A 13063-nucleotide genomic window follows, 5' to 3' on the forward strand; every position below is an offset into this window, starting at 1 on the left:
GCATCTGTATATCTAGTGTTGGGGTCCTTTGAGTATTTCTTGCTCAGCGCTCTGACTCTTGCTTGTCTTCTGTCTTTGTGGTATGTTGCATGAATGTTGCGAGGTATTCGAGCGACTGAGATAGAGTCACAAAGAAGTGGCGGCAATCGGGCTTTCGCATCTGAGTCTGCTATGAAGTTTTCGCTGTATGCGAGTTTGCGAACTACTGCTCTGCCTGTTTGAGTCAGCTTAAGGCGTTCCAGCTGGCTGGCTATGTGCGCTTCACTCATTTCTTCCCAGGCATTAGGGAGGCCAAGTTTTAGGAGTGTCGTGGTTGAGGTCATATTGGGTAGTCCTAGTGCGCCCTTGATTGCTTTTCTGATGATGATATTGAGTTTTTCCATTTCAGCTTTCCTGAGGAGTAGATACGGGGTGCCATATGTGATCCGGCTTATAAGGAGTGCTTGGTATAATTGGACGGTTTCTTGCGTTTTAAGTCCTCTTCTTTGGGTGGTTATACGCCGAATGAGATGGGTTAGTTGTGTTAGGGTCCTCTGAAGCTTCGGAAGTGTAGCTGCACCTGAACCGTCTTTATGTATTGTGAGGCCAAGGGCGCGGAGTGAGCCAACTTGAGGGACATCGATTCTATTGAGTCTGACGTTGGGATCTGGAGCGACGTAGGCTGTTGGTCTTCCCCGGGCTCTTGCCTTAAGTATAAGTAGCTCTGAATTTTCGGGGACGCACTGGAGCCCGCATCTTGAGAGGTACTGTTCTATCTGATCGATTGCCTCTTGGAGGGTAGTTTGCTGTTGGCCGATTGTGGACGCTTCTGTCCATATCGTTATATCGTCGGCGTATATTACATGGCTTAAATCTTCGATTCCTTCGAGCTGTTGTGGGAGCTTAATCATGGTGTGATTGAACAGCAAAGGTGAAATGACTGACCCTTGTGGAGTTCCTTTGTTGGGCATTTCAAACTTGTCGCTTCGGATGTTGCCGACACCCACCGTAGCCGTGCGATCTTTGAGAAAGTCGTGTATGTATTGGCAGGTCCGGATTCCGCAGTTTGTGTCTTGGAGATTTTCGAGGATTGCTTCATGCTTCACATTATCGAAGGCTCCTTTACCATCTATTGTTCAAATAGAGAACTTTTTGTGGCGTTCTATGTAGTCCAAGAGGTCTTCCTTGAGCTGTAGCAGTACATCTTGTGCTGAGAGGTGCTGTCGGAAGCCAAACATTGTGTCAGGCATGCGACCTGAGTCTTCGAGGTATGTGGTGAGGCGATCGTAAACCATGTGTTCGAGAAGCTTTCCAGCGCAGGAAGTAAGGGATATGGGCCGTAGGTTGCTGATTTGTAGTGGCTTGTTGTGTTTCGGGATCATAATGACTTCTGCGTGCTTCCATTCTGCCGGGAGCTTACCTTTTTCCCAGCAGTTATTCATGTAGTCGAGGAGCCCATTTATGGCCTTGTCTGGGAGGTTTCGTAGGATCTTGTTTGTTGGTCACCTTGTCATTTCCTGGCGATGTGTTACGGGTCAATTTGGCAAGGGCGGCATAGAGTTCAGGAAGCGTGAAAGGGCTGTCGAGGGTGAGATTTGGTTCGCCTTTTTACGGTCAGGGATCGGTAACCTTGGAAGCATGGTCTCCGACAAGTTTACGCTTGATTCCATCCAGAATTTGTTTCTCAGTTCCTTGATGGGAGTGAATGATGTTCTTGAGGTCATGCCTTTGCTGGGTCTTGTTTTTGGTGGTAGCTAGAAGTGCTCGCAGTATATTCCAGGTCTTCTTCGTGCTGAGTGTGCCTTGAAGTTGGTCGCATAGCTTATGCCAGTTCTGACTGCTCAGTTGATCTCCGTATTCTTCTGCTTTCTTTGTTATGTGAGCAATCCGTTTCTGCAGTTTGCGGTTAGGTTTCATCTTTTTCCACCGCCTCAGTAGTCCTTTTCTGGCATCCCAAAGATGTAGAAGGTGAGAGTCTACGGCCGGCGTGTCCATTGTGAGTTGGATGAGTTTAGCATGCTTCTCCGCCGCCTTGACCACTTCGGTGAGCCACTCTTCAATATATTTGATGTTTTCTTCTATGTCATGCTCTCGGAAGGCCTTCCACTCCGTCAGCCTTGCCGTTCCGGTTCTGCTAGGCTTTTTATGGTGCAGGATTTCAGGCTGAAGGATGTGGTGGTCACTGCCGAGATTTTCTTCCAGTCGGGTCCATTCTGCCTTGGATATTCCTATTGTAAAGGTGAGGTCGGGATTAGTGTCCCTGGACACACTGTTGCCTATTCGAGTCGTTAGTTTAGGATCATTCCAGAGGGTGAGGTGATTCGGTTGCGCCGAATCGTACACTCGAACTCCTTTCGTCGTCGGGTGCTGGTAACCCCATGCTGTGTGCGGGGCAATAAAATCCCCCATTATTACGAGTTTATGGCCTTTAGATAGTCTTCTGGCTTGGGTGATGAAGTTTACAAAGTCGGATAATGGATCCCTTGTTGGACTATATAAATATAGTACGTATAGTCTTTGGTGTGTCTTCTTCTCAGGTCGCACTTCCACTAGGGTGTGCTCCACGGTTGTTCCCTGAATTGTGTGACCTTGCGTGGTTAGATTTTTCTTCATCAGGATGGCTGTTCTCTGAGATCCGGTGTGTGTATCATATCCCTGTATGCGCAGATTGGTGTGATAAGTTTCTTGGATTGCGATGATATCTGGTTGTTCCAGTTTGGTCAGTTCTTGGAGGTTTGTTCGTTTCGTTCGGATAGAGCAACAGTTTCATTGCCAGAGCTTCATTAGGAGCTGTGGTAATCTCTTGGTATTACTCGCCATCTTGTCCGATATCGTTGTTTTCGCCCCGGGCCATGGATTCCGGTCTGGCTGCATTGTGGAGGTCTTTACGTGCTTTCTTGCGAGCCGTGTCGGTGTTGTTCAGCAGCTTTTCTACTGTGGCTTTCGTTACGTGGTTCTGCTTGGCATAGGACATGAAGCTGCTGAGGTCTTGGAGGGTAGCATGGATAGGGGCCAGCTGAGCGGTGACGTGTTGCTGGAGCTGTTGCGTTATCTCCTTTGCAAAGGTGGTCATGGCCTCCTGTATCTGCTTCCGCACCTCCATTGTTACGATTTCCTTGATTATTTCTTCCGTAAGGGGCGGTGGGATGTTTGGCTTTCCTTGAGGTTTCGAAGCTTGACTGGCGGTGTTTTCTTCTTTGCACCTTTGTATGAGCTTGTCAATGAGGGCTCGCTGATTTTGGAGTTGTGCTCGCAGATCTCGTTCGGTTTCCGTGGGTTCTTGTGCTAGCTGCTTGCTAGCTCGGCCGATGGCATGTGTCACTGCGACCAATGTCCATCGGGAGAGTTCTAGTCCCACCTTAGGTGTGTAGATGATCTTCGTGTCGTACACTGGCAAAGGCGGAAATCTTGGTTTTCTACAATGTGGCATGTTTCCAGCATTAGGTAGTGTTGCTCCGGCTTGCTGCGTTCGTAGTTGGTCTGTTTCCTCGGCTGCGCGTTTTATATGCGCCTGAGTCTTCTTGCCTTTCCTCTCCCATGTGTGCCATTTTTCCTGGATGTCAATCGCCTCAGGAATATAAAAATAATTTTTAACTTGCACCGTCAACAGGTGTGTTATAATTTCAAAGTCGATAAAAATTTTTCAATATATTGCTACAGAACAATATATGCGATCACGAAAAGGCGAGCATGTGAAGACGACGACGACGATAAGAAGCTAGCGCGGGCTGTTGCCTCTTGGCCAAGCGCAGTGTATGTTCTTGTAAATGTACTTGTACATAGCTTTTCGTCTGCGTCTTCCTACGTAAGATATCTGGTGGAGGTGGACGTTCCCTGTACCTCGTCGCCGAGCTTCGCAGTGGACGGTAACTCGAGCCTTCCTTCATGGCTCGCGGCGACGACAACCCGACTCCGCGGGCTCCGACACCTGCTGCTACTTCAACGACCTACATCACTCTCCCTGCTCCCCGTGATCCTGGCGTATTCTCGGGCAAAGATGGGGAAGACGTCGATGACTGGATCAGCCTGCATGAACACGTCAGCCGCAATAACCGGTGGGACCCTACCATTATGCTCGCCAACGTAGTCTTTTACCTCGGTGGCACACCTAGAGTTTGGTATCGCACCCACGAAGATGAGCTCACCAGTTAGGATTCAGTTAAGACACAGCTACGAGACTTGTTCGGCAACCCCCACGGTCACCAACTTGACGCGCAGAAGGCGATTTCCCGCCGTGTGCAGACGTCGACAGAGCCCTATGTCACGTACATTCAGGACGTCTTGGCTCTGTGCCGCAAAGTTGACATCCACATGACTAAGTCAGACAAGGTTGCCCACATCCCCAAAGGCATTGCCGATGACGCCTTGAACTTGCTCATTTGCAACAACGTAGCGACGGTGGATGCTGTTATAAAAGAGTGCCGCCGCCTGGAACTCGCTAACAGCCGACGTACTGACCTGCAGTTTGTCCGTCTGCCCAACACCCCAGCGACAACTTCCTGTAGCGACACTCCTCGTCCCAACACCACTGCCGGTGTTACCAGGATCGCATGGCATGAGATCGAGACCGCCTATCCGGCTGCGTTTGACTCCAGTCCCACCAACACATCTGCAGTCACGGTCTCATTGATCCAGCCAGTTGTCCGCCAAGGGTTCGAAAACATTGGTATTCACACCATCTGCTCGGCACATCGCCCTGATACTCGCCCGGCTTCTTCGATTCCGCCCCATCCCGCATCTTCTTACCCACCACGTTTCCGCAACCCATCTGAATGGTGCACTGCTGATGACAAGCACATTTGTTTTCACTGCCATCGAATCGGGCACATTTCTCGGCACTGTCGCAGTGGCTGGAATTACCCAACCTGGTCTACTTACACTGCCTACTCTCGCCCCCCAGGTGGCCGTTCTCGTCCCTATGCCGCACGCTCCGATAATGCCGCCGCTCATTCTCTTGCACCAAACCGCCTGACAATCTCGCTCTCCCCAGCCCCGTCGCTCCTATTCGCCGACTCCCTTCGGACGCCGCTCCCAGCCGGAAAACTAGACAATGCAGCGCCTCGAGGTGACGCTGCATTGCTCCCTACGCCGCCAAATCTTCTACTGACGTTGCCCACTCATCTGAACCTTCTTGACGTGCAAGTCGACAGTGTTTCTTTGTCTGCATTCATAGACACTGGGGCGCATTCGCCCGTAATGAGCGCTGGTTTTCGTAACCGGTTCAAGAAAATTATCACGCCCGCTACGACGCCTGTTGTTCGTGTCGCCGATGGCGGAACAGCCCCGCAATTGGTATGCGTACCACCCGCGTCTCCTTCGCCGATCACTCCACAATCGTGCTATTCACAGTCATCGCCCACTGTCCCCACGACATCATCCTCGCCTTAGACTTCCTCTCCGCACATTCTGCTCTCATCTATTGTTCCGCCAGTACTCTCCGCCTTGACCTGCCTGTTCTGGATCCTGCTGAACCACACCCCAGTCGCCTCAGTTCCGTCGACTTCGTTCGCTTGCCACCTTCGGCACTGACCTACGTTGACCTAGTGTCATCCCCACCAGTCCCCGACGGTCACTACATCGCGGCTCCTACGCAAGACGTCCTCCTTACACACGGGATGACAGTACCTCATACAGTTTTATATATTACGGCGAATTGCGTCTGCCTGCCAGTGGTCAACTTTGGCTTGACGACGCAAGTGCTGCCACGCGGGATGTCTGTGGCCCAGCTTTGCTCATTCGAGGATCACTCAGTACCATCCATTGCAGCAGACGACACTTCATCCGATACTCCTCTACCATCGGAGTCGGCAAATTGTACCATCGCTGACTTACAGAAAATGATTGCGCCCGACTTGCCATTCGAGCATGCTCGTGAACTCTACCGCGTTCTGTTTTCCTACCACGATATTTTTGACTTTAACGATCGTCCTTTGGCCCAAACTACAGCTGTCAAACATCGCATTATTACCGGCGATGCCCCTCCTATTCATCACCACCCGTATCGAGTGTCACCAGCTGAGCGTCAAGTTATTCATGCAGAAGTTCGCAAAATGCTTGCCAAGAACATTATTGAACCATCATATAGTCCATGGGTGTCACTTGTTGTACTGGTCAAAAAGAAAGATGGCTCGCGGCGCTTTTGCGTGGACTATCGGCACTTAACAGGGTTACCACAGAGGACGTGTATCCCCTACCTCGGATTGATGACGCCCTTGACTGCCTCTATGGTGCTCGCTATTTCTCCTCTATCGACCTTCGCTCCGGCTATTGGCAGATTGCCGTGGACGATCTCTACCGCGAGAAGACTGCTTTTGTAACACCCGACGGTCTTTATCATTTCAAAGTGGTGCCGTTCGGTCTATTTATCGCCCCTGCCACTTTTGACCGCATGATGGACTCCCTTCTTCACGGTTTCAAATGGTCCACTTGCCCGTGCTACTTGGACGACGTTATTGTCTTCTCCCCAACGTTCGCTACGCACCTCGAACGCCTCTCAGCAGTCCTGGACGTTTTTCGTCGAGTCGGTCTGCAACTCAACGTATCGAAGTGGCGATTCGGCCGTCGTCAGATTACCGTCCTTGGACATCTCGTTGACGCGAACGGAGTGCAACCGGATCCAGGCGAGATCCATGCTGTTGCGCACTTCCCTGTTCCGAAGTGTGCCAAGAATGTGCGCAGCTTCATCGGCCTTTGTTCGTACTTCTGCCGTTTCGTGAGAAATTTCGCCACCATACCACGACCACTACCCGAGCTTTTGAAATAAGACGCCCCTTTCCAGTAGGGCGATAACGAGGCCTCTGTATTCTCACATCTAATCGGCATTCTCACAACGCCTCCCGTTCTGGCCCATTTCAATCCTTCTGCGCCTACCGAAGTCCGTACTGATGGCAGCGGTCATGGAATTGGCGCAGTACTGGCACAACGCCAGCGTGGCCACGACCGTGTTACCGCTTACGCCAGCAGGCTCCTCTCACCCACGAAGCGCAACTATTCTATCACTGAGCGTGAGTGTCTGGCCCTAGTTTGGGCGGTTGCGAAATTCCGCCCATACTTATATGGTCGACCCTTTTCCGTTGTCACAGACCATCACGCACTTTGCTGGTTATGCTCACTGAAAGATCCTACACGAAGACTTCGTCGCTGGGCCTTACGCCTCCAAGAATATTCGTATACTGTCACCTATAAATCTGGCCGACGACACAAGGACGCTGACTGCCTGTCTCGCTACCCAGTCGCCGAGCCTGACGACGCCGACAGTAGAAGCGTCAACGGCAATTTCTCTGTGTCTGCCTTCGCTAACATCGCCGATGAGCAGTACCGAGACCTATCACTGCGAGTACTTATCGAGCGTGGCGCGCTCTACACCTACGGACGCATCTATTCGCCGATATGTCCTCCAGGGCGGCATTCTGTACCGAAGGAACTTCCTCCCTGACGGCTGTGACCTTCTTCTTGTCGTGCCAAAACAGCTACGACAGACTGTGCTCTTTGAGATGCATGACGCACCCACTGCAGGACACCTCGGGGTAACCAGCACGTACGACCACGTCCACAGCCGCTTCTATTGGCCTGGTCTCGCTCGCTCCGTTCGACGCTATGTTGCTGCCTGTGATCCCTGCCAGCGTCGGAAAACACCTCAGGTGCTACTTGCCAGTCATCTCCAGCCAATCACCGTCCCTGTGGAACCGTTCTTTCTGGACGGATTAGACCTGCTCTGTCCATTTCCCACGTCATCCTCTGGGAACAAATGGGTAGCCGTCGCGAGTGATTACGCCACCCCATACACTATCACTCGGGCTCTCCCTACCAGTTGCGCCACTGACGTCGCGGACTTTCTCTTGCGTGACATTATCTTGCTTCATGGCGCCCCGCGACAGCTGCTTACTGACCGTGGTCGAAACTTCGTCTCGAAAGTTATCGCTGACATTGTGCGTTCCTGCTCCATTCAACACAAACTGACTACCTCATACCACCCTCAAACCAATGACCTGACAGAGAGGCTAAACCGTACTCTTACCGATATGCTGTCCAAGTACGTTTCCAAAGACCACCACGACTGGGAGATTGCCCTTCCTTACGTAACATTTGCGTACAATTCTTCCCGGCATGACACGGCCGGATTTTCTCCATTTTATCTACTGTACGGTCGCGAACCTACCTTGCCCCTAGACACGGCACTTCCTCCTGCTGCGATCTCAACAAGCGAGTATGCGCGCGACGCCATCACCCTCGCCGACCATGCCTGCCAGCTTGCCCGTGCTCGATTGACGGACTCGCAAACCACGCAGCAGCGTCCGTACAACGCCCGCCACCGTGACGTACTTTGGCCTGGTGCACTCGTGCTCCTGTGGTCGCCCTCTCGTCACTTCGGACTTTCAGAGAAGCTCCTTTCGCGATACACAGGGCCCTACCGCGTGCTACACCAGGTGACGCCTGTGACTTACGAAATTGCCCCTGTGGGTTCAACCTCGTCCTCTCCTCTGGCATCTAGTGATATCGTGCATGTCAGTCGGCTCAAGGCGTACAACACTGCTTCCGAGTCCGATCTTTGGCGCTTTTGCAGCCGGGGGTAGTGCTACAGAACAATATATGCGATCACGAAAAGGCGAGCACTGTGAAGACGACGACGACGATAAGAAGCTAGCGCGGGCTCTTGCCTCTTGGCCAAGCGCAGCGTATCTTCTTGTAAATATACTTGTACATAGCTCTTCGTCTGCGTCTTCCTACGTAACAATATGAACACAGGCCGGTAAAAAAGCCGCCACTTGGAGATAGGTGAAATCGCTTGAAATCTTAGCACAGTGCTAAATTTGTCAACTTAGTGACAAAGACCCATATCGTTGACAGGGCGGCCAACTTTCGGAACGAGTAAATTGACAGTGGAAGGAGTTCGGCTAAAACCCAGAGCTGCGAAATAAGGTGAGAATGCCGATAGAAATTGAAGAGAGAGGCAGTCAGCCCTGTGGCCGACGCCAGCGCTCGGCAACTCTCGGGCAATTGCCTATATAGGCGACATACGTGGCTGCCAGTCGTAGCAGGGTGAGCCGGGGCTAAAATTTCGCACTCCAACTCCATAGATTCCATAGTGCCATTCTCCGACGACTGCACGGAGAACAATCTTCGCGCATTCACTATGCGAACAATTTGTCTTGTGTGTTCCCTATCACATTCTTCAAGCGGCCAACATTCCTTAATAATGCCCATGAAGGTCGCACAACTATTGAACACAAATAAGTGTTAGGAGTTACTTGCGATGTCTTTCCTTATGTGGACAGCCTTTTTGGCCTTCCGTATCTGCTATTGAAGAGTACGGATATAGTATAAAGGGTATAGGTATAGCATGACAAGGTGCAGCATGAAAGACAACTAGGATAACTGACAAATCCTGCATGTATACTTGTCAAGCTCCTCGCACACGCCTAACAATGACGGGGAAGTATTTTGACAACTACAAGTAATGGGTACATCCTAGCCAACCGTATACCCAGCCTAGTGGCCAGTAGATGTGACGTAGTATGACGTACTAGCAATGGACAGCGACGAGCACGGAGGAACAGCGCGCTGGCCTTGCTTGGTCACGTAAAGCTAACGCCGCTTGGAAGGGCTAGGCCTAGTGCTCGTTCCAGCTTCATATTTTCTGTTTCGTGTGCTCTGACAGCTGAAGTTCCTCATGCAACAGTTCCGCAGGTAATAATATTTGCCCACAGTAAAAGTTGATATGTCTTGTGCGGAGAGTTTGTTTCAATTTGTCAATTGCGATAAGGCTGCTGAAACAAATGTTCAAAGGTTAATGCATATATTTTTCTTAATTAGTGTATATTTGCCACGTATCACCTTCACATCGTAGTCGCCACAACTGACACCATGTCCTTGAAGGCTATGGCCTTTGATTTGAAAACGACCATTTTTATAGCCAAGCACTCTATGGGTAGGATCCAGGGATATCTTCGTGGCGTAATATCGACCGCAAACTATCATCAATGGCTCATACGCGCAATGCAATGGCTCATACCTGCTTAACGCAGAGGCTACAAGAACTCAGCAAACTGAAGCGAACAGTGTATACATTCCTTGCAATTACGCATACAAACCGGACAACATACATTCCAAGAAAGAAAAATCTCAATACAAGCATCCAAACCACATAATTGATGTTAAGCCGCTCCTGCACCTACGTGCAATGCACAGCACGTAGCGAACCCCACATCCGTTTCCCTGTAAATATTTGGGTTAGACAAGCTGCTTCGGCGACGGCAGCTTGTAACGTCGGGAGTGACGACACTAGGCATTCGTCCAAAATATAACCGACCTATCAGCTCATTGCAATGTTTTTGCAGCAGTGCTATGGTTGGCAGCGTGCTGTCAGAATCACTATTACTCCTATTACTAGCATTACTATAAGGTAGCACAACTGCTATTACTCTAAAGCCACAAACCATCACACATCCATAAGCAGTTGTAGTTGTGGCTTTCAACAGGTTCAATAGACATATGTTTTCGCAGGACCGGGATGGTGATTCGATTTTTTTCATAATAGTTTTCTCTGCAGAAGCATACTGTAAAAAATTTCTTAATCTAGGAATTAGCGAAAATCAGTGGGAAATCATATTTTATAGCATTTGCTCACTATTATAAACCAAGTATTTCCATATTTCCACGAGCTCCCTGGAAGAGTACTTACCACTCCACGAAATTACTCCATATTTCACCGCCTCTTCTTCCACAATGGCCTGAAGAAGAAAGAAACGAAATATTATAAGGGTGCAGTCATTTAGATAAAATATATTGTGATCAGTGTACGATCGATATGAACAAAACACTGACGGCGCCAAAAACGGCTGGCCGTGTTGCAAACGCCATTGCTTATGGAAAATTCTTTTGTATAGGGGAGCGTGAGAAGATTCCAAAAATAAAATGTAAATGGACTGTCAATGGAAAAACAGTAATGATGCAGAATAACTACTAAGGCTTTCGTTCAATGTACAAATGACTTTTCGTACGGGTATTGCGTGGCTAATCATATTTGTGCAAAATTTCACACAGTGATAAATTTCCCGCAATACAGCTGCGTCTTCATAACACTTTCAGATTGTGACAATGTTGTCACGTCCTAGCCACGGTGAAGAAATAAACACTGCCAAAATTGAAACGTAATTATGTATCTTCTTACTTGGACTTGTGAGACATCGGTAACGAAGAACTATACTGTAAAGAAATGTCGCGTGTGCGAAGCGTCGCCTATTTATACATCACTCACCGTAACGTCCTGTGTAATAATCTTGTTGGAGAACATTGGAGATTGTAAAACTACGAGTAGAATTAACTCAAAACCTAACTCAAAAGCCCTGGTTTACTTTAGAATTCCCGAAACATTCACCAACTTTCGCCTTTTTGTATGTAAGTACTCCATCTGCTATCGAAGCCTGCGTCCGATTCAGGTAATTATACTGCGAACGAGGAGAAAACAAGACTTACATTTCTACAAAAAAAAAACACACAACGGAAAGAAGGAACGCAAGTTGACGTTTGTTTTCATGCTCCCGCCTGGGGGAGGGTGTCATCCGTGCAGGAATTCTGCCGGTTTGGATGCCTGCTGGGCTCGGCACACCAGGTGTCAGTGGTTACACAGGTCCGAGCAGGACTAGACGGCCACCCACTGTTCTATTGTGGGATGTGCGATGGTGGGTGGCGTCGTTGCATGGGGACATATCCATGCGTTATGATAGGGCGATGCTTAGTCCTCATAGTGTGGGTATTTATCGTTGAAATTTCGCGAAAATATGCCGAGTTAGGTGCGACCTTTAAAGGTACACTGAAGCAAAACAGTAAATCAGTTTAGACTAAGAAAGCATTGTTTGAGAACTCTGGAGGCAGTCATTTCAAAATAATAGTTTGATTCTTAGATTAGAAAATGAAGGTCGAAGTATCAGTATTTCAATTTCGCGCCGAAACCCCGACGCCGGTACGTCAGTGTGACGTCAGGGATTCCAAAGTGTGTTTTCGAACTTGGGCTGGGTAGACTGAGTAAAGGCTCCCGGAACTTGCCATGTTTAATATTTGGTTCCTTTAGAACACAATGTAGTCAATATGTACCGCTATTTACTTAAATAGGCCCTAGAAGATGCGTCAAAATCTATGACGTCTCAGCGACCAGGTGCGGGACCTTGAAGGAGGCATAGCCACCAGTCTATTGTTCTTGCGCTTCTTCTGAATTGCCAAACGTCTTATCGTGGTAAGAGTGGTGCGTTCGTCATCGTAGAAATGTAGTTTATTGATGTAGAAGAAATAATTTTTCCCTTTAGTGTCCCTTGAAGATTGAAAATCTGAATGAGGGTGCCATACAAAACGCACCTGCTGCCTTCACATTCATTACTTACACCGGCTTTAAGGCAGTAATAAAAAGCTAATCATAAAATGTTTGTTAATTTGTTACGGTAATTCGTCAATTGTGACGTTAATTTGCTGATGTTGCTTTATTATTAACGTTAGGTTTCGTTAATTTGTTTTGTTAAAAAGGGAATAATGAATGTTTGCCACTAAGTGGCCAGTCTCCGTGCATTCCGGCTGATGTAATGGAGTTATGCTATCCGCAACAAGTGCTTTTCAAAATTGTGCAAAATTTTAAATTGATCACCCATTATGTGACAGAGTACAGTACCGATAGCAGGAACACGGGCAAAAGAAGACGCCCTCACGGTAATAGTTACGTCTAGTTGTGCTGCTTGGCCCCTGGACTACCTTAGGACATTCCACCATTTCTGGTTAACATCGTGCATTCCTTTTTTAATTTTCTTCTCCTCCCCCCACCAAAAACGCCACCCAGCAATTCTCGTTCATTTACTTTGAGCCTCGAAACCGACCCAATAAAAAGAGAGTTACTACATTCACGATAGTTTTAGGAACTGTTATCCTCGCTACGCTGTGAAAATGCCTTGAGTGTTATTATTTCCTCTTTCATGAAGCCTTTTTTTGCGTTCGCATGACCTGTCGCCGCTTCTCTGAAAGTCTAACACTTCTGAAAAAAAAATTTATCTCTTCTCGAAGCTGAGAGCGAGCTTCGGTCCCCCAGCACAGCAGCCTGGGG

The 13063-nt window shown here is 48.9% G+C and overlaps 1 protein-coding gene across 4 annotated transcripts in view; it reads right to left on the bottom strand.

Moving 5' to 3' along the window:
* LOC139056987 (uncharacterized) overlaps positions 1-13063 on the bottom strand; it is a 246879-nt gene that overhangs the window by 124463 nt on the left and 109353 nt on the right. For all 4 annotated transcript variants that reach the window (XM_070534770.1, XM_070534769.1, XM_070534772.1 and 1 more), the window contains exon 4: positions 10661-10709. In XM_070534770.1, coding sequence (XP_070390871.1) covers positions 10661-10709 — 49 coding nt within the window. The remainder of the gene's footprint in view (positions 1-10660; positions 10710-13063) is intronic.

This window comes from Dermacentor albipictus, chromosome 3, assembly GCF_038994185.2.
Source record: "Dermacentor albipictus isolate Rhodes 1998 colony chromosome 3, USDA_Dalb.pri_finalv2, whole genome shotgun sequence".
Classification (NCBI taxonomy): Eukaryota; Metazoa; Arthropoda; class Arachnida; order Ixodida; family Ixodidae; genus Dermacentor; species Dermacentor albipictus.